The sequence below is a fragment of the Ostrinia nubilalis genome, chromosome 8, assembly GCF_963855985.1.
Source record: "Ostrinia nubilalis chromosome 8, ilOstNubi1.1, whole genome shotgun sequence".
NCBI lineage: Eukaryota > Metazoa > Arthropoda > Insecta > Lepidoptera > Crambidae > Ostrinia > Ostrinia nubilalis.
The window spans coordinates 8,541,102-8,563,201 of record NC_087095.1 but is presented as its reverse complement, the minus strand read 5'-3'; the positions used below and the strand labels follow the sequence as shown (position 1 = coordinate 8,563,201).

The following is a 22,100-nucleotide window of genomic DNA, read 5'->3' as shown; positions in this document are numbered from 1 at the left end:
AATCCTTCCTGTACATCTTCGTTTCTCAGCGCAAGCGCCGCCGACTGGTGAGCGGATGGAAATACAAAAAGCGCATATTTTGACGCTATGCACACAACCTAACGTCGCTTGTATGAAGAAATATCGCCGATGGTACTATTGACCCGTGGTACTATTGTACCCGGTCTACCCTACCTACATCATACAGGGCAGGGTGGAAACGATAAGTGATTTCACTCGATTATTTTTCTAAACTATACAAGTTAACAAAAAAATTAATGATCCTGAAAGTGCTTCATGAGATCTATGTAATAGTGTCAATAATAGGTTACAGAATAAACTGGACCTATGAACCTATCCGAAAATTCCATGTTTCCAGCTTCCATACATTTGGTAAAGCCACAAAAACTAATTGATTATTATTAGATATTAATAGATAATAGTGATAACTATGAGCTATAATTTATGTTATGACAACAAAATAATCGATATTACATGCGTGGGTAGGTAAGTACTTAACAATAATCCTGACGTTTATCGATTTGTATCACTTGTTGATGCTAAATAACTAACTAACTAGGTAACTGAGAAATATGCGGAAGTTACACAAGCAAATTAATAGGTACTTACCTATCTGTACCATTTAATCGGATTACTTGACATGTCATACAGAAGGGCAAAAGCCCATAAGTACCAAATATCAGGTATGTTTTGTTTTAGTTAAAGGACGTCCACTGCTGGAAAAAGGCCTCCCTCAAGGTTTTCACAACCTAATACTTAGGTTTGTAATCTTTTTTTTTTTTAATGGAGAGAGAGTGTAAAAGCTCATTGCGTCAGAATTTAAGTTGTTTGCCTTATAATAGGAACCTATTTGATCACTGCAAATACTGCAATATTGACTGAGCCACTTCAGGTTAACGTGAATGAGTAGTTTGCGATCAATTTTATACCCATTCGTGCAAAATTAGACATCTTCAAGCAGTCAAATGCTAGGTTTGTTCAATAAGCAAAATTCTCAAGTTAGCACACCGTAGTCAGCCATTCTGAAGTTGCTCAGCAGACGTTGGCAAATTGGAACTCTGGGAATAGATCGGCTGAAGGCAGAAGAGCAATAACATTTTGGTGCTTTAGTGTGGCTCTTAGTGGGGTAAGGAATTCTTGGTTCTAGTTACACTGTCTGAACTCACTATGTACTCTGCCTAATATTGAAATTCTACGCCCGTGTTCCTTGAAGGGAGAAAACGAAATTGCTGGAAGTAGGTAAAATGCCGTAAGTACCTACTCAACGCCAGTATTCTTATAAAAGGAAAAAACGAACCTAATTTCTGTTAATAGCAAAAATACTGTAAGTAGACTAAAATTAAATACACAGTCGGAATTAGGGAAAAATTCTGCGTCGAATTCGGAATAGGTCCGGGTCTCGTGTCTCTACAAATTTTTTGTTGAAAAAAAATTGAATTTAAATCGTAAGTAATTTTAAGTAAACAAAAAAAAACGTTAAGACACTAATTTATTTACAGCAGAAATCAAAATGTAATGTATTATTTTTATTTATGCGTTTCATATTAAGTACAAACCTTAGCTGCAATTTTGGTGACAGTGGAAGCTTTTAACAACATCACCTTGACTCCAAGCGAGTTCATGCAACTGGATTGCTTATTATGTTCAAGTTCGCGGCCAACTAAAATCACGTTTTTATGTTAATAATGCACTTTATTAATACTTTTGCGCATACAAATTGGCTGATATTGCTGCGCTCTACTACTTGATAGGTATACTAGGAAATAGCCGATCGGCTGCAAGTTAATATCCATGTGTAGAGTTCAATACTTGGCACCTACCTACATACTGGCATCATATCATGATTTCTAGATGTTTTGAATATTTCGATGAAACTCTATTTTATTTGTAATCACTATTTATAAAGTCTCTTGTGACTAGATCACGCAGTGTGAATATTTTCAATGATATTACTATTTATTCCAGACTAGCGACCCGCCCCGGCTTCGCACAGGTGCTAAGTTTACCTATAAACCTTCCTCTTGAATCCCTCTATCTATTAAAAAAATTCGTTGCGTAGTTTAAAAGATCTAAGCATACATAGGGACAGACAGCGGAAAACGACTTTGTTTTATATGCTTATGTTTTATGCCACCTCTGTCTTATTTGCTTTTTTTATTTACATCTTTTGTCTTTTGTGATGTCCATGGCAATAAATGTTTCTTTCTTTCTTTCTTTCTTTCTTTCTTATACTATGTAGTGAAGACTTGAGGTCGCTATTCCAGAGTTCTCAAGCGCTAAAAATGTTTTTCCATTTTGTCTTTTAAGTCCCCGATTGTTTCTTAAGATAACTCTTTATAAATAAACCAACCAAAGACTTAACCGTCTTAAAATAGATAACGATCTCTATACCGGGCTAAACTTTCTTTCGACAATTTGACCTACATTTGCTCAGCAAATATTGCCGTATTGCTTAAATATTCACAGTTCCTGCTTCCGTTTAAGGTCGACCAGTCACGAGAATTCGTAATAATTCAGCTTGTTGTTCTTGTAAATAACGGGTGGTCACAATAACTCAATTGATTCGAACGGGCAATCAGTTATTGAAGTTCGGCGAACGAAAAATTCATTCCGAGCTCTCATAAATACATATTTTTGATGAGTACTTTTATGATTATCACTCCCTGTCCCTATAACTTAATAAGTTTAAGATTTTACCTACCTTTAGAATTTTATAGCCTCAGCAATAAAGTCTGTTAACAAAATCAAATAGTGATCGAAACTCCTTTAAATTTTAGAATATCAAGCTATGAGATATTTATCGATGAAAAATAATTTAATAAAGGCGTTAAAGGACAGCTCACTACAATGTTGCTTTAAAATCAATAACTTGATTACTTCAATTAACTAATAATTATGTGCATTTAATATGAGCTCATATTTTAACAAAACAGCAGCGATATATTTTGAATGCTAATTTTGTCCTTTATTAGCTAGTTTAATTTTTTAATCGTTTTACCTAAATGCGTAGTGTCAAGATTATAATTTCACAGTGAATTCAGATTTTTTTTCATAGTTACATTACATACCTACATTTAACATTACCTAATTTCTTTTTCACTGAAAAACAAAGGCGGGTTCTAGTTAATTTTTATTTTTGTACCTTAAGATGATAAAAAGTAAAATTTATTGTTTTTCACAAATTTCAACGAATTTTTGAAATATTTTATGCTGAATTCAACGACTCGCGTTACGAAATATCGCTCAAAACCTCATACTAATTTGTTGGGGCTTAGGTCAAATTCTAAGATTGAAATATTGAAATACTTTTGTTAATTTCTGTACTTTTGGAAATTTTGTACAGACAGAAACAAAATTAATTCTGTATTGTAAGTAAATGTTTTATTATTCTTACAATAATTCTGTTTAAAAATAACATACCTTAAATTTTTAATTTAAACAATTTTTCTTGCAGTCACATCATTATTATGATAATTAATAATAAATAAAAACTAAGAACTCGTACAATTCCGTTAAGATATTTAGACATTTTAACTACCTTTTGTCTAACATCATAACTTAAAAAATACAAGTTTAACAATCACAAAAGTGTTACAACACTGGACTTAATTTATAATAATTATATTTTAATTAATTTCCGTGATGACTCGTCGGGCAATTTGACTAAATTGTTAACTATAGTTTGTTTGACTGATACTTAGAAGATTCGGGTGATAGAAACTCAAAGTCGATTTGTCTCGTTTTCACAATTTGCTTGTAGAGTTGCGCCGAGAGTTTCGGTGTGCGTGTTCTCTCGGGGCTTTCGAAATCGACGTGGAATAGCCCGAACTTTGATCTGAAAAAGAAGTTTTGTACTTAGAGAAATCAGAATAGCCTGAAACTGGATCTGGAAAATAATGTTTTACCTACTTAGTGAAATACCAGACTACTTATCTAAAAGCACTTTTCGGTAAAGTTAGTGAGTTACTTTCGGCGGTTTTATGATGAATCTACTTGTTAAATAAATGGATGAGATTGAGATGAGATTTGTAGATATTTTGGCTGAAGAACTTCATCTTGTACAACTACATACATAGACACTGTGAAAGCTTGACAGCCCATAAAAATTATCCCCATTAACATTTCAATTAAAATGTTGGATATTTCATCCAAAAATGGCTTACAGTAAAATATTAGTAGTATATTCTACTAAAATAAATATTCTTACAACAAAATATCAACCCAATTTAAATCCACAGCGTATAATTTGAGCAGCAAATCATTTTCTGAAATCTCAATTTGCTAAAAAAAATGTCAACTACTTGGGGCTATCCTAAATTATTTTGCTTTCGCAGTTAACGAACCGAATAATGATTTTTCGGTGGCCTTTTCTACGGCTTTGGGTAAATTACAAAAAGTTTACTGCTGAATTTTATGTGGAATCTTTTGTTTCGTTCTGTGTGTTGCGTACTCTGCGCACGTAGGAGCAAGCAAGGTCTTCGCAAGCATACCTACCCTAATTTCTTTATTTTACCAAATGAAACCCTTCTTTCTATTTCAAAAAGAACTCAATTCGAACCAATTTTCTTTATTTGTCATTATAATGATAACTACTGTAATCGATTTATGTCGGTCAATGAAAATGTAGGCAATGTTTTCAAATTATCGATCCATAAGCAGAAAATTTTCTATGCATATATTGACTTTTATCGGTCATAATCACTACGCAACTTAACCATTCTGAGTTTTGCGTTGTTTTAATCGATATAATTGATATCGATACTTAAGAAAAACATCATTATGTTACGTAGTTAATTCAATGTCATGCCATTCATTTTTAAGTTCAAGGTAACTCTACTTATATCAATTACGTATAACGTTACGATTACTTTAACTATATTTATTCAATTAACAATTCAAAAATCAAAATCGATTAAGATTAATTAGTAGATACCTACCTACTCGTGAGACACGACGTCATTTGCAATATTGATAGGTACATAAATTAATTATGTTATTATTTTTAAATATGGCAATTAATGGTTATAATAACACATTAACGCAAATAAAAAGTCGTATCTTATGATCTATGGCTTCGAAATGGCAATAACAAGGCAATTTAAGTGCTTATTTACTATTTCACTTGTGCCTTGAAGGCTTTCGGACATGAATTCGGAAACCCTGACGTAGAAAATCAAATAGACTCATGAGGAAAATAGCTTTCGTGGATGGTTTAATAATAGATATCACATCGATTTTCGTTATTTTGTTAGGATTGTCAAAAGAAATAGCGTTTCATTACTTTCTTGTGCGCATTGTAAGGACAAGCCATACGATTGGTGCAGTAAAATTATATTATGGGCGACGGTAATCACTTACCATCAGGTGATCCGTCTGCTCGTTTGCCTCCTATCACATAAAAAAAAAAAAAATATTAAAAACTCTTGTAAATTCTTCTATCAGTAAATACTTACGTATATCCGTCGGTCCATTCAAAGACATCCATCAATGTCCACGCGAAGTATCCCTGAATATTTATATTGTCTAAATTCTTAGCTAAAAGAAGCTGGTAGAGATATTTCTTGTGATACGATATCCTAGCGTAGTCCTTCAAACCACCTAGGTCACATAGACCATTTTCTGTTACTATGATTGACATGTTATTTCTCTTGATGTAGTTATCGTTGACCCAATTCAGGAGTTTTCTGAAACCTTCAGGGTTTACCTGTAAATAGAGCATTTATTATATTCGTTTGCAATATAAAAGGTATAAACAACTCATCTGGCCAGCGTAGGGAGTCTAGGCTAAATCATAGTACATTTACGTATACAGTTTCTCTCGGGGCTTCCCCGCGTGAAATTTTGTCTATCACAGAAAAGCTTTATCGCGCGGGTCGCTGTTTTAAAAACCGGTATTAAAACTAGATAGATAGATAGATAGATATTTATTTGCATCACCATAATGTAACATAGGATAGATAAGGCTTAAAGCTAAATAGATCATTATGGACCCTGTCGGGCACTGCAATTAGAAGAGACTATCGACAACATCAGTGGTATAGGCGTGAAATTATAACAGACTTTCGCATTTATAATATTAGTAGGGATCGGAAAAGATCATCCTTTAATGATGTGAATCAACAGCAAACAAGCCATGTCAAAGATATTTCTAGGAAGTCTAAGTAGGTAATTTGATTTATGTTTGTATGGAATCACAACCAATAAATTGAATGGGTCAGTAATTCCACACAAGTCATAAAAACTTATATTTTCAATAACATGACCTCCTACAGGCTAATAACGTTTGACGTATATGTCATTAGGACCACGTAAGCCTGTGTGACATTGCATCAGTTAGCATATTGGGTGTATTAGTGGCCTCTGTCATACAAAGATTTCATTTATTTGTACTTGAAATTTTTTGATCATTTTGATAAGACTACCACAATTTTAATAGGTTTATAGGTACTATAGGTTCCTAAAAAGTAATATTTACATATTAGTCTATGTACTAGTGTTAGTACGAAAATAAGATAAGCGATTATAGTTTAGTTGTAATAAAGTGTAAACCTTATCTAGATGGTAGTTTTATGGGATGTCAACGCCCTTTAGTCAAGTAAAATATTATAAAAATTTACAGTATTCACATAAACTGTAAATTTTTATTACTGTCTCCTAAATTAGGTAGGTATATGTTAATATTTTACTTATAGTTAATAGGAAATTTTAAAGTAAATATTATTGTTAAAACTAAACTTGTGTATGATTTAAGCTAATAAAACTTCATTTGAGTAAACATTCAAGCTAAATAAAGTTCAATAAACCCAACAAGTGACTTAATTATAAAATTGTTCGTAAGTTAGTCTGATTTCATTGACATTGAGTAATATTAGATAACAGAAGTGAAAATAATAATGACCATAAGGTCAAGATCAAACTTTGTTCTCATTCCACCAGCTCGCACTGATTCTTTTATTATGCGAACAGCTAGACCGTTTGTAGACATCCGTTTTTTCACAGGACGATGAACTGTCAAAAAACGGATATCCTTTGTTTGCTGTAAATTTTCTCGCCGGACCTATGTATATACGTATGGTATATACATAGTGTAAACGTATAGTATGTATAAACGTATGATAACACCACTAAATCCGGTGAAAAATCGTGCCGTAGTCCGGTCAAAAGTTTTCAAGCGAGAGTGAAAAAGCTCTTACAAGGCAGGTATGTAGGTACCATCCATCCATGCCATATCACTTAAAATCAGTGACTGTGGTCTGCCTGCCTTGTTCTGCATAACCACGAGGGGTTAACGGGATTATTAGTAATTTGTATTTAGGTACAATTTGCTAATATTCTTTTTAATTAAAAAAAAACTTACCGAGAACCAAACTGCTCCAGGCTTGGGCCAGTTAGGGTGTTGCTCCAAACATACACCAGTATCATGGTCCATTGAGGGTACGTTATACTCGTCACCGGGGCATGGCGACATAAGAAAACTAGCGTAATGGTTCAGGCCGAAGAAATCTGAACTACCTTTAAGCATTTTCACCTGAAAAAAAAGAATACAGTCTGATTTTTGTTGTTGGCTACTTATATCGGCCGTCTGTTGTTGTCCATGCGGTTTTTGTCTAGCATCAAAAACATACAATTTTGATTAGTTATTTAGAATAAAATTGTCATTTTGACATATTTCCCTCACTGAAAATGTCAATGTGCCAAACTTATTCTTTAGTTAAAAGTTACCGACGACTGAAAAATCGGCCCTTAGATTACCTACTTATTTTTAAAAACTATTTTCCAAATCCAAACAAAATTGGTACTCATGTCGTATATCCTCTTCAAAATTGTTCCATATGGAAGACCGTTTCGCAGTTTAATATCGTGGTCGTTTCATAAGCTCGAGTGAAATTAAACAATAACAACGAAGTTTTAGAATTTTGTAAAAATTTTAGCAGAAAAATACTAACTTCTTCTTGGGAGAAATACGGCAGTCGGGAGCGTGTGTAGCCTTGCTGTATGCTCATATTGTTCACTCGTTGCCTCACGAAGTCCGGGTAGTCCCCGTTAAATATCGGATTAGCGTAAATACCCAGCTGAAATAATAATCAATAAACTTTGAATTTAGAACAGACATATTTATTTTTCTTTATTTTGAAACGAAACTTTTTCAATTGTTTAATTTGTGGTCAACTGCCAAGTTATTTTAAGATAAAAAAAAAATCCCTGGTAGAAATAATAACATTTACTCCCATGCTCTTTGCACTTACTCGTATGTCGAGACTTACGCCCGTATTCACCAACGATGCTTGCTAAAGTGAAGCAGAAAATCGAACGCACAGCGTTGAATAGAGCTTTGTGATTGGTTCATGTGTCACCCTGTGCATCCACGCGCACTGTGAGACCTCATAGTAATGTTTGTGAATACGGGCGATAATAATGTTAAGTAGGAATGTTTTTAGCATAGACATTTTGTTATGTAAAAGTTTTAAGAGCAAGTCATACAACTTACATGCATTTGTAGATAGTTTTCTGCTGCAGCAACATCTTCTGGGTCTGAAGCGTTCTTAGGTTCTGCCCAGAACGAGTCCAAAGTGATGCCTATTTGACCTGTATTTAAAAACTTGAAATTAGTAGATGAACTACGATTTAATCCTGTAATAATTTAACATCTGGCGTCATTTGAAATTATCTTTATAACAAAGACAGCTAAGATATTTTGAATACCGGGTTATACAATTTCGCTTGATAAGTATTAAAAAAGTTTTAGGAATTAATAAACTAAGGACTTGTACAACAAATGATAAGACAGACAAGATTAACAAGTTACATTTGTAACAAGTTACAAAATAAAATGACATCGTAAATACTAATGTACTACAACAGATCCTAAATAAATAAGTAATAAATCTAATTTACTGACCATTCTGCTTCGGGCGAAACACCTTGTCGTACAAGTGGTACGCCTTAGCGTGTGCCAGCAGCATGTAATGAGTGCAGAGGTACTCTCCGATGCCATGGGCGTTTAATGCAGGAGCGAACTGGGTCCCGCCGTAGCCCTGGAATTATATTCATCATATCACCTCATGCTAGAAATAACAAGGCTTCAGGAATAAGAAAACATGGACAGAAGATTTATCCAAACTGTTTAGTTTGAATTCGTTTTTTGATTACGTAAATCTAGTATCTCTAGTCTAGTAGTTTTTCTAGCACATTTATTGATATACTCGCGGCCGCCCGCGACTTCGTACGCGTGGATCCCGTTTTACCCCCTTAGGAGTGGAGTTTCGTAAAATCCTTTCTTGGCGTATACCTACGTCATAACATCTACCTTCATGCCAAATTTCAGCCAGATCCCTCCAGTGGTTTGGGCTGTGCGTTGATAGATCACTATGTCAGTCAGTCACCTTTGAGTAATATTTAGATGAAATCCCATAAAAAAAAATCATGAATAATGTGCCAACACAACACCATAATGCCTTGCATGGAAAAAGTTATCAGATCTAATGTAGAGTCAAACTTCTAATTCTACAAGTCCTAACTACTTGTAAATAAATAATTAAAAACGTACTTAACTACCTAGTTACTAAACTATACTTACACCTTAGTCAAAATATGTGGCACGGTCGTTTCGCTATCGTCACATGGACGTAAGGTGTACAACTGTACAATCATTCACTGTTCATTACTTTTTGCCATATGATAGTTGTTGTACTCTTAGTAACAAAACGGCTGAGATAGATACATAAATAGTTCACCATAATATCTATTGAGCGCAGGGACTTACGTAAAGACCAAATCGAGCAAAAAGCAATACTGTTTTTATAAAATTCTGTTTTAATCATAAACAAAGCAAGATCAACACTTTTTTCCTTTACGAGATAACGATAATGCGTCATTTCTTAGATATAGAGGTCTGGGTTATAATAAATATGAACTAATGGATGTTAATATTTTAAGTTATGAACAGCTTTGTGGTTTAAATCGCTTGCAAAAGATAACGTGAACATAAATTTGCTACTTGCGGAATTCAAACTTCAGACCGTTTCTTATCGGCACCCGGAAACCACTAACCGATCGAATTAAGCTTCCATTAAACTTCTACGTTGATTAAATCTTTAGTGCACAAGTTTTATATGAGACTGTATTGTTCGTATTTCCCAAGAGTAAGTTCAATAGGTAAGTTTTGGAAGCAATAGAGTGGTAATATGATTCTGTCTATAGCTCTTGTTTCGATCGATTTAAAAGCGCGCATGAATGTCGCTCAGTGTAAATATGTCGTCGTCTATCATTTGTTATAATTTAATTAAAATAAGTACACCTTATTGTTCATATTAAGCCTACAAGTATACGTGAAGTAAAATAAGTGAAGTATTCGTGAGATGCGGTCCCGCAGAAATATCAAATCAATGAATTGAGTGTATTTGAAAAAAATAAGTGGTAAATAAGTAGAACGCGTCGTACCTACGCTACGTAAAACTACAAAACATTTTAATTAACAACCATTTTTATACCTTTTTAGGACTACAGCTGAGATCGTTTGTCTATTTGTACGGAATTCGTAAATAAGATTTGACCTCTAAAAATTCAGCTGTATTTTTGTTCATATCAACGGTGACATTGACATTAGCTGCGCTGTGATAACGCGCGATGTTATGAAAATCTTTCACAAGCCAAAATGTTGTTTATACTGCTTAAGTAATTTATTTTCTGGCGCACGTGATCCATAACGTAAAGTGACAAAAACCAGTACATTTTTCTAAAGAAATAGAAACAAAGACTTTAACTCTTGTTATTATTACTGAAAACTTCCTTTGAAAACCTCGTTAACAACATAATAGCTCTTGTAATTCATATTGCATAGTCTGCTTCAATATACTCGTAAACTGGCAATTTTTCACACAAACAAAGCTAGCATCGACCCCAAATTGTGTACGTCCCTAGCGATGTGAATATGTATTTGATTGCAACGTGAAACAATGTAGAGAGTAGGTAGAGATCTGGGATTGTTCAATATTTGTTTAAATATTGTCATTTTATTTCACTAACAAGATGGCTTTATTATCAACGTGGTCTTCGTTTTTGATAAGGCCTTACTTTTGTAAGTTTTAAGTACCCAGATAGATAAAATTATGACCCAGAGGTAAAAGAACGCATTGCAAACATTGATACTTCCATACTTAATCCTTTAAAATTTCGAAAGTACAGTTACGTTACTTGACTGTTGAAATCCGGATTTGGACAAGGATTGAATATGGGAATCGGGCGCATATCTATAAAAACGAAAGATCACTGACTCATCACGAAATTTATTTATTTATTTACATTAGGGAAACAAACAATTTTGATATATAAATTATCACACAAAAAATAGGACAGAAATCAGCAAATCTCAGAAACTACAAGTGCTAGAAGTCTCAAATTTTGCAAGGGGGTTCCTTTTAGAAAGTAGGTGCTCACTAAGACGGCATTTTGCAAATTTTAACTCCTAAGGGGGTAAAACGGGATCCACGCATACGAAGTCGCGGGCGGCCGCTAGTATGATTATAATATTGTTAATATAGTTCCTCCTGAGGAACTAAATTCCACAAGATAGATGTGCAGAACTTGTTGAGGTTTGAGCTTGTTCTCACACGCTCCCTAAGTTCGGAAAGACACAGACACGGGAATTCAAAGTTTAATGCCTCAACACGCTTCTTTAGTGTGATTAAGTTCGTGCGAATAGAACTCTACGTAGAGACGTGATATTTGTTAAAGGGTTAATTAAATTATATTTAAAAAGATTTGTTAAAAGTTCTTTGTTTCAGACGACTTACGTTTCTAGCTAAGGTTACTAAAAAGAGTAAAAAAAGCGAGTTAAGAGAATAAGTTTTAACTACTGTGATCGATGCGACGATATAATAAAGAATGATTTATAATAAAAATAACAAGTAACTAGGTAACATTGACCGGTGATAATGACACAAATACCTATTAATAAATGCAGTTCATCTTACTTAAGATAGGTGTGAGTATTCTGATAATTCTGATAATTTCAGAATTTACATTTTTCAGCATATGATGCTGTTGGGGGCTGTTGACCGTACTGTACAAAATCGAGTAGGTATCGTTCTTGAAACCTATAGCGCGAAATTCGTCAGTGATAGCTCTTTTTAAAGCTTAAAACTTCACCCGCTTTAACTGGAATTACGGGACAAGTTTATGGTATTAAGTTAATTATAATAACCAAATTACCAAGTCCCTCGGCTATTTGATTGTCCCTTTGATCATTTCATTAACGCCGTCTAGACTAAATTAAGGCTAGATGAGAACTATGAAATTAGTTTCGAATTCATCAGCTATCAAATATTTTTGATAGTAACCTTCATTTTAAGGCAGCGTGTACACAGTAGAGAATTCGTCATAAAGTGAAAGTTTACTTAAATCTATACCAATATTATAAAGTGCGAAGTCTGATTTGAAAAATTATTTTTGTGTTGGATTCTCATTTGTCGAGGAAGGCTTTAGGCTATTATCAACCCTACAGCCAAAAGGGGCGGAGCAGTAAAGAAAAATTATGCAAAATGGGAAATATCATTCAAACTATTTTCACGCGTTCGAAGTCACGGGCACAGCTAGTAAAATATAGAACTTTAGTTAATTTTTATTGAATTTTGTTTTTATTTAGGCTGTTCATTTAGTTCCATTATTCATTCAATGTCCATTTCCAAATAGAAAATCCTATGAATCCATATTAACTCAACAACATAAAATGGCAATCATCGAATATGAGTCACAGTTTAAACAATTTTAATTAATTGGCAACAGTTTTGTTGGTTGTTGTGGGTAAATGCTAACCGAATTTAGGCCAATGCTTTTTGTTAACAAATAACGCAAGTATGTATGCATATACGAGATATCAATCAGTAATTATTTACCTATTCATTTATCCAATTTGATTTCAAAAAGCATTCCCTGGTCCCTTTTATAAGCTTCCACCCTGTGTAACCCTTACCTGCCTACGGTTCTATATTACGCGTAAATAGTTCGTCATAAAATACCTTCTAAGCTGATTTTCTTGGAATAGATTCTGTCTAGATTTTTTGGATTTTAGCATTCAGACTGAAGTTCTGAAGTTCACTTAAATAATAGTTATAATCTCTTTACAATATTATAAAACTACTTACATTGTAGCAGTGTTGATGCGGTTCGTTCATTGTAGTCCAGATCTTGACTACATCTCCGAACAATTCGAAGGCTACCCTGGCGTAGTCTTCGAAGTAGTCCACTACTCTTGGGTTGTTCCACCCCCCAAGGTCCATCAGTGGGGTGGGCAGGTCCCAATGGAACAACGTGACTACAGGTGTGATGTTAGCCTTCAGAAGCTCTTCGAATACATTTCGGTAGTATCTTTTGCCGTCTTCGCTGATGTAGTTGTCTGTGCCTCGTGGTAAGAGCCTAAAATGAGAATTAAGTCAACTTCAGGAGAATGTATAAAGTTTTCTTTGCAACTATAAGAGCCCAAGCACACGGCGTATTTTAAACACGCCGACGTTTTAGTAACGCGCGTCAATGACGAGCATTTTTCCTTCAAATATGCTTATATTGGGTCCGAGTTTTTTGTGTACCGCGTCTGTGTCGTTTAAAACGATTTCGCGATTCGCGCTTTTTGTAAAAATTTGTTTGATAAGTAACAATAATTCGAGAAAGCCATTAGCTATCTACCAAAATACATACGAGTAGGTATTATTAAAATCGCTCGCTAACTAATTAATGATAAAAATAAGTGTCTACATAAATTTCTAGTCAGATGTCATTTAAATAGTTAATTTAGTTACATTATCTCATGAATTTTAATCAACAGCAAAGACTTTTTGAATTCCACTGCTCCTTAGGTCCTTGGCACTAGTTTTAATGTTTTTAACATAGTTGATACATTATTATTTTTGTTTGAGTGAGTTGAGAGTTTGTGAGTTGTTTTAAATGAATAGATAATTTATCACTTTCTATTGACAATGTCTAGGTTAATTCATGTAGGTTAAGGTCTCAAATAACAGATTACAGAAGGCTGTAGGTACACAGCTTTTAAGACAGACTGTAGTCTGTCCCATATATGGCTCAAAAACCTTAGTCAAAAACTCATGTTAAGGTCATAAAGCAATATTTTAAACATACTGTGCCCTATAGAGGTTAAAACTTACCTAGGCCACGACATAGACAATCTGTAGTAAGTGAGACCAAGGTACTGGACCATTTTGACATCCTCCTTGTACAAGTGGTAAGAATCGGCAGCTATGTCGGCATTGGACCCATCAACCGTATAATTCGGGTATTTGTGGAGGTGTGTGTCCCACATGCTTTCCCCTTTTCCTAGAAAAAAAAAATGATTCAGCTCCATCTTTCATTAGATTAGTTTTGTCACCGTTGCAGTCTATAGATGACCCACGCTGAACTGTCCCACCAAACTCAATGACAGGGGGGCGCTACCATCGTTCAACTATATGGAAACATGGCAAAAACCGGAAGCAGCGATCCGGTATTGACGGTGGCGCCCTACTGTCAATGTCATGAAAAGGACAGTTCAGTATTTTGGAACTATACACACCAAACCTCAAAACCGACGCGTCAATTTTTGATATTTTATCATAAATCATAAACTAGAATACAAGTCGTGGACTTGTTTCTTTTGAAATAAAGCACCGAAATCAAGCTGGGCTGTCGGCGGGCTTGGTGTGTAGAGTTTTTAAGCGGAAACAATACTCGTTCCTATTTCATCTATACATATACAGGAAGATTAAAGTATTTAATAAGTGTCACAAGGTTTTCAAGTATTCCAATTCTTTAGAACTGTCTCTCAAGGTTTCTTTCTGAGCAGAGGTTTTCCAAAGAAGGAAACGATTTTGTTTCCGTTTCCGCACTCGATTGTAGAGAAAGCACAGAACAGTGTCATACATAAGAACACAAAGTTCAATCAGCTACATGACATTGTCTTAACTAACCCATGATTTAATTTGATTTCAATGTTAGTAATTCTTCTGAAAGTTTAATTTACTTCATTAGTTAAGTACCTATATTTCTTTTCATCAATATATTTTTACAACTAAGACATGCATTAAATTCTTTAGTTGTACTTTACTTCAAGTTAAGTACTTACATTTAAATGATAGTAAAACTCTGTAATCTGTAATAGCTATTTAATTTTATTGTAAACATAAAATATTGATGATAAAATCGTACGAAGTACCAAGCAAAAGTTTTAATAGTAAAACATTTTGTTATATTTTTATCCGCGCATTATTTATTACGAATAGCTGTTAATTAGTTAATTAGGTTTAATGATACACGTATTAATATGAAATGACTGAACAGTGAACACATTCCTATAACTTAAAGATAAAAGTGTAATAACCTCTGTTGTTGTCTAAACTACTAAGGAGTTACGTAGAGCCGCCATAATGGTAAAGACCTAGTGACCTTTTAAAGTCTTGTAAGAGCCCCTACATTCTTCTTGAAGTACGTTTTTTCAAAAAGTTGACATTGATTTAACTCTATAAAATCTTAGACTGAGTTGCACTATCTTACTTTAACTTTGACAAACGTCAAGAATCTGTCAAAGTCCATACAAAAAGCACCGGTTATCGTCATAGTTACCGTTAAAGTTAGGTGATCGAGCCATTCACGGGAACTCAATGATAAAATTTATACAAAAAATGTTAAGTGCCTTAATTAAAGTAGTATTATGAACCTATGTTATTTTAATTAATGTATTTCAAAATGGAAAAAAATATTACAATACTGTAATTTTCTCCTTTCCAGGAAAATGAGAGCTACTCGCAGGAAATGAATAATTAAAGTGGCTAATTTACACATTTAATTCGAAATGTTTTCCCATGTTACCCTAATCAAATATCGGTTAACAATATACAGTCGGATTAATAGCTCAATGTGCGGAGATACGTTCATTAGTACGAAATGTTTACATAATTATAGCAAATAACGAAACGCTGTTCGGTCAAATAATATGAGCTTTGAAATGGCCGAATATTTATAAATAATTGTGTATTTTATCAATAGAAGTGGGCATTTTAATTATGCAAATTAAAGTAAGTTAATTTTTGGTTTATTTCTAAATATCTAATTCGTACTTAAGTACACAACATTGAAACCACAGAATTAAGGACACTACCTAAGTTTCAGTACGTCGTCATGGATTATTACCATGACGTGAGAATTCCACGAAATTCTAAATAGTTTACTAAGGGTGGGTTACACCACCTAATTTTAACGGTAACTGTGACGATAACCGATGTTTTTTTGTATGGAGTTTGACAGATTTTTGACGTTTGTTACAGTTAAAGTAAGATGATGCAACCCCGCCTAAGTATACTATACTGCAGATATTTATTCGCTTAGGTAGGTACGAATAATGCAAATCAAATCATTTATTTGTAAGACATAGGTGACGGAATTCAGGTGGTACATAATGAGTCGAGCTCTATGTTTGTCCTATGAGTGATGTTATATTAACATAGGAGGCAGGTGATCAGGCTACAAAGATGTTATAAAGATAGTAAATAGTTAAATTACACTTACCTCCAAGGTTCCATCCTCCTTCAATTTGATATGCTGATGTCGCGACTCCAAAAATGAATTCTTCAGGGAAAGTGTAATTACTTAATCCCGTATACATTAAAGGCTCGCTCAAACCAGACACGGTGCTTAGAAAGCTGAAAATAAAATCATAATTACCATACAAATTATGTGACAAGATCAAATACGACAAACTTGCGGAATAATATTTACGCCCGCTTGCTTAAGTGAAGCAGCAAATCGAACGCACAGCGTTGAATAAAGCTCTGCGATTGATTCGTGTGTGACTGTTCACGAGCACTGTGTTATCTCATAGTAATGTTTGTGCGGACGGGCGTAACCATTAGAGCACGTTCAAGTGGCTAGGACTTCATAAGTACTCAGGCTGTTTCGAAAATTATAGTTTCAGAACTCATTTTCTTATTGCACATTACAAAATAACAGGAAAATGTTCAAAACTACATGTGCACCTATTATTGCATAAGACCTTTAAGTACACTTAGTATGCAAATAAACAATTTGAATTTGAATATTATGTTGTTTCAACCAAGAAACGTCCAAGCACTAAATGTGGTCTATAGTTAGGTATGTATATTTTGGTAAGAATTAAGAGTTAGGTAACTAATGTTTTCATCAGAAGTCCGCGGAGACCAAGCCGGGAACAAACGCTAGTTTCAAATGTCAATACATTAGCAGGTTTAAAAGAACAATAAGGATAATGTGCGGTTGAGAAATATTTTATAATAGAGTTGTAAGGAATCCTGATATGCTGTCGTCATTCATATTAAAGCTAACGTGAAACTAATTTGTTTTTAATTTTACTTTATCTACTTAGAATAATGTTTTTGTACAAAATAGTTAACATTCAGTATGTCTCTTGATTTTAAAACCATTGTATTAACAGTCTCAGTACTCGATAATTTATTTTGAGTTCTTAGGTACCTAATTATAATAACAAAATCCATTAATTAGGTAACTTTTTGTATGAAGATCATGGAGCTCGATCGATTGCTTAAACGGTGTATGGGATTTACGGTAAATAGGAAAAAAATTTTTTAAGGTAGTGAAGTTGTTTATGTGTATGACGTTGAAATCGTTTCAACGTCATAAAGCTTGGAAAATATTAACCACAGGTTTCCTAATGTGTTGTTTGACCACAAAACTCATTTTAAAACAAATGCATAGGAAACATAGTGTTTTCATGGTAAGTAGGTACCTAGGTATAGTTCGACGCCGAAAATATTGAAAATCTTATAATCAAATAAATTCAATAAGACGGGCGAGAAACTAATTCAAATAGGTATCTTTCTTTTTAAATTTTGGAACGTGGAAATGAAACTCTTTATATTTAAATACTTTTCCGAACTCTATCAGCGCTTTTTAAGTGATTGTTGTTTTATAGTAGGTACGGACAGCGCAGGACCGGTCGTTATGGAAATTCTTGGGCCTTTGTCCAGCAGTGGACGACATTTGGCTGAAAGGAAAAAACAGACGACAGCACATTAAGGTAAACACTGTGGCATCTTATTTATATAAAAAGTAAAACATAAGTATAAATAGTCTACCTACTGTGGACGACTGTACCTACTGCCTAAACTGAAATAACTATTGCCACCACTCAGACTAACGTTGATGCAAAATAAATGTTACTTATATCTTTATCTGTACTTAGTAATAATGTAAACAATCCTATCTCTGTTTGCAAAATAAAATATAATGCAGATGACTAAAATAGATAAATCAGATTTAATTTTAAAAATATACTTATAGTTTCGAAGTACGAAAAGTTAAAAAATTAACTGAACGGATAAACAGTAAAACTAAATAAACAGTATTTTTGTTTATAACGATTTATTATAGAACTACGCGAGAAAAACCGCAGTCAAAGTTTAGCGTTAAGTAAATAAACGAATATTTTGATGCTAACTGTACCACTATTAATTATTTTTCCAGCAAAGTTTCCGTTTGTATTTTTATCCGCTTTATTTCCAAGACCGGTTCTGTTTACACATGCCGATAAATTTTGGGTAACTTGTCCCACACATAAATCTCGCGAAAATTGACCAATTTATCTGCCAGATAAGGCTGTGGAGATGCGAAAATTGTGAATCGTATTAGCAAAGTGTCTGTGTCAGTGAGGCCGTTTGTATAATAGAACAGTAGTTTTTTGGCGAGAGTGTACGCTGTTGGGAAATTGAAAAAACAATGCAGATATAACTTTCACGGAAACATGCATAGTCAATATTGTTTCTAAATATGTACATGTTTAATAGTAAGTATACGAAATTTTGGTGAAATAGGTTTGCTAAGTTTTTAAGTAGGTACTTGCCGTACCTACTTAAAAACTTAGACTTTCCTTATGGCTTTAGTATTTAAATTCATGATTAGATACGTCCAAAAACGTGACAACAATTTTATCGTTTTACGAATTCCATTGTATTGGATCAAATAAAATTCATAGAAATTAATCATATTGCAGATGAAGAAACCTTATAAAGGTATTATTATCGTGAAAGGATTTAGGTTAAATAATTAGAGATTTCAATAAGCGTTAAAGCTATTAAGCCAACTCCTCCATAAATTATTGCAATGCAAATAAAATGCATCTTGTCAAATCGGTATAAACTCAGCTCTATTTGAAATGAGATTAGAGATAAAGTTAATCTTTAGTTAAATCATAGAAACTCTAGATAGCAGTCAAACAGTTAAATAAACACGATCTGAATCTGAGTTTATGACATACACAATTCAGTTAAAATGTATTTTGTTGTTTTACTGCATTGGCTATGAAATCGCAATGAAATACTTTAAATGTTACCATGTTAAACTAACAAATACTACTAGTTCCTTTTTGTTTCTTTGTAGCTATGTATTATTGTTCAATCAGATTTAGCGGAACATATTTGTAATGTTTTAAAAATTCTAATAGAATTCCAATGATTTCTGTTAAATCAGTAAAATGTGTATCTTGAGAAGGACTTCTCAAGGTTGCAGCTTATACTGGAGCGATCAACTGATACATTGTTGATGTATTAATATTTATTGAGAAGTATGAATAAATCATTATTTCAGTCGGAAACTTATAAACATTGTCATACCAGTTTATGTTTTACACAATTGTTTATGAGTTTTAATACTTATTACTGCTGTTGCCTACGGGTTTATACTACATATAAGGCTGAGTTGCACCACCTAACTTTGACCGTAACTATATCGATAACCGGTGTGTTTTGTATAGAGTTTGACAATTTTTTTGACGTTTGTCAAAGTTAAAATAAGATGGTGCAACCCAGCCTAAGAGTAGCAGGTAAAATTTTTGGGGACTATCCCTAGCCTTCATCACTGCAATTTCTTTAGCCAGCCCGTCAATGAAAATAATTTGGTTCAGTGGACAGTGAAACTATGAATATCCAAATTTGGAGAGTAGGAGAGTAAAATTATTAAACTGTTTCTGTTCATGGACACAGTCGAATTTTAGTGGGTAGGCGCGGGGGCGCCCTTTTAACCTACTGGAGTGGGACCTCCAGTGGCCAGTGGGTATGCAAAGCATTTCCCGACGTAAAAAAGTGGACTATAAAACTTAGACCCCAGTGAAATAAAAAGAACAAAGTAGGAGTTCGATGCTGAAATTGATTACGGCACTATTCCCATCACTCGTTCCCACTGCTGCAACTCCTATGTAGCCAGGATCTGCAGCTTGACCGCCAATAAAAACCCAACCAGTGAAGGGCAACTTGGTCCCGGGGGAAAGTTAAACTGTCATTGGATCCGTAACGAAATTAATCAGAAGAACATAGGAGGAGTTCGAAGTTAAGGTTCTTGCTGAAATCGATTGCCTTTCAGTGCAAAGCGGATGACAAATGATAAAAAAGAAAAAACACATAGAGCCGAACATTAACCTCCTCCTTTTTTGAAGTCGGTTAAAAAGAAAGAAATGTACGTCACGAATATACATTACTGAGTTATTAACCACCAGATTTTGCCAAAAATATTACTTACCTGCCCAGTATAATATTTTTGGCAAAGTTCCCAAATAGCGCAAAGTATACCCCTGTCGCTACAACATCGTATAATAAATAGCAGAAACAGATGTAGGTACGAGGATCACGTTTATGTTTCCAAAGATCACACTCTTACAAGATAATAGAGATGATAGTTACTGGTTAGTATCTAAATATACTCGTGTTTACTCAAAAAGGTCATTAATCGATAACTTTTTTATGCAGCGCGCAAAATGATAACGAAACTTTTTATGTAAATTTCGTTTTTTTTCTTAAATTTTCAAATCTGCGACACATTTTCACCACATATTCACTTAAAAATTTATAAAAAAAAAATATTTAAATCACGTATAACAATCACCCACTTTATAAATAAAAAAAACTAATATTTATTTACCTAAAGCAAGCTAGAGCAGCTACGCTCAGGGCGACTCTACTCTTGCCTCTCATTTTGCCAACTAAAGCACCTGCAAGTGGTTTGGACTATTAATTCAACTAATTCATAGCAGTGCGGCTACAATCCATTGATAAAATACTAAAGACAACTAGAGACGTCTGCGTGCGGTTGTCGATATCGATAAAACTAGCCGTAACAACTGCAAAGTTACAGTTACTTTATGGAAGGTTGCCTGATCGACGATCGATTATCGTGAGAAAAAAATACACTTTTTATACATAAAACATTTTATATTCCTAATTGTGACTTATTTTAAGTCTTATGTCACTCCACAAGTCCACACTCGTTTGCTTTGACTTCAGTTTTCACTTTTCAGTTACCTACTGTCAAAAACTGTGTATAATTATTCCCAAAATAAATAAAATTTACGCAAAATAATAACATTGCACGCTCTATCCAAGTTACGTCATCTATCTATTGACAATATAATTTACAGTGTATTTAAAGTGTATTGAACCGATTATAAGACGTTATCACAGCTTAAACAGACAAAATGATGATGATAACGTTTAATATCCTCTCACAGGTTATCGCTACAACATGATGCATAACCTATTGTGCGCGTGAATCTGTAGCTTTACTATGAGTTTAAACGTCATCGCTAGCGAGTACGTCAAAAAGTCTATGAAGATTTAAATGCTTAAATGTAACTACTAGGGGGGCTGTACGATCTGTCATATATTCATTTATTTTTTGTCGCTAGCGAGTTTACTTACACCTAACCTAAACTCATGGGTAAGCACACTAGTTATCGATACGACGTCTGTCGTATATAAAGTAACATCACTAGCTTGTCGTGATGTATATTGAGTGTTGTTGTCTTTGAGAATAAAAGGCGCGGTTTAATTAAACCGGTCGGCCTCCTATTTCCGCGGAAGTTCATGTCCGGTCAATATTAACTAATTAGTTAATTTATCACTTAATATATCACCATAAAGCGATAAAATCTACAAAGATGCTAGTGTTATTTGCCTAAGTGATCGAGTTTGATGTTATTGAGACTAAAAGGAAACTAATTAAGGGTTGTCTTCCTCAAAAATAAATTAGCATAAAATAATGTAAATATGACGGTTCTGCGTCATTTTTTGCCATTTTAA

General features: G+C 33.9%; 1 protein-coding gene across 1 annotated transcript; it reads right to left on the bottom strand.

Moving 5' to 3' along the window:
* Positions 1-3,359: 3,359 nt before the first annotated feature.
* On the bottom strand, positions 3,360-21,031 carry LOC135074173 (myrosinase 1-like). Its single transcript, XM_063968476.1, has 10 exons — positions 20,944-21,031; positions 16,549-16,682; positions 14,157-14,325; positions 13,143-13,413; positions 8,900-9,035; positions 8,489-8,586; positions 7,947-8,072; positions 7,358-7,528; positions 5,454-5,704; positions 3,360-3,835 (listed from the first exon to the last, which is right to left on the bottom strand). The coding sequence occupies exons 1-10, from the start codon at positions 20,994-20,996 to the stop codon at positions 3,676-3,678; spliced, it is 1,569 nt and encodes a 522-aa protein (XP_063824546.1). The 5' UTR covers positions 20,997-21,031; the 3' UTR covers positions 3,360-3,675.
* Between the last annotated feature and the right edge of the window lie 1,069 nt (positions 21,032-22,100).

Bases quoted from the DNA above. Each gene is read 5' to 3' on its own strand.
- LOC135074173 (XM_063968476.1), bottom strand. From the start codon at position 20,996: ATGAGAGGCAAGAGTAGAGTCGCCCTGAGCGTAGCTGCTCTAGCTTGC. The intron at 7,529-7,946 runs GTTAGTATTTTT...CTTTTTTTTCAG, and splicing joins CGTATTTCTCCCAAGAAGAA to GTGAAAATGCTTAAAGGTAG. The intron at 5,705-7,357 runs GTAAGTTTTTTT...CTCTATTTACAG, and splicing joins CTGGAGCAGTTTGGTTCTCG to GTAAACCCTGAAGGTTTCAG.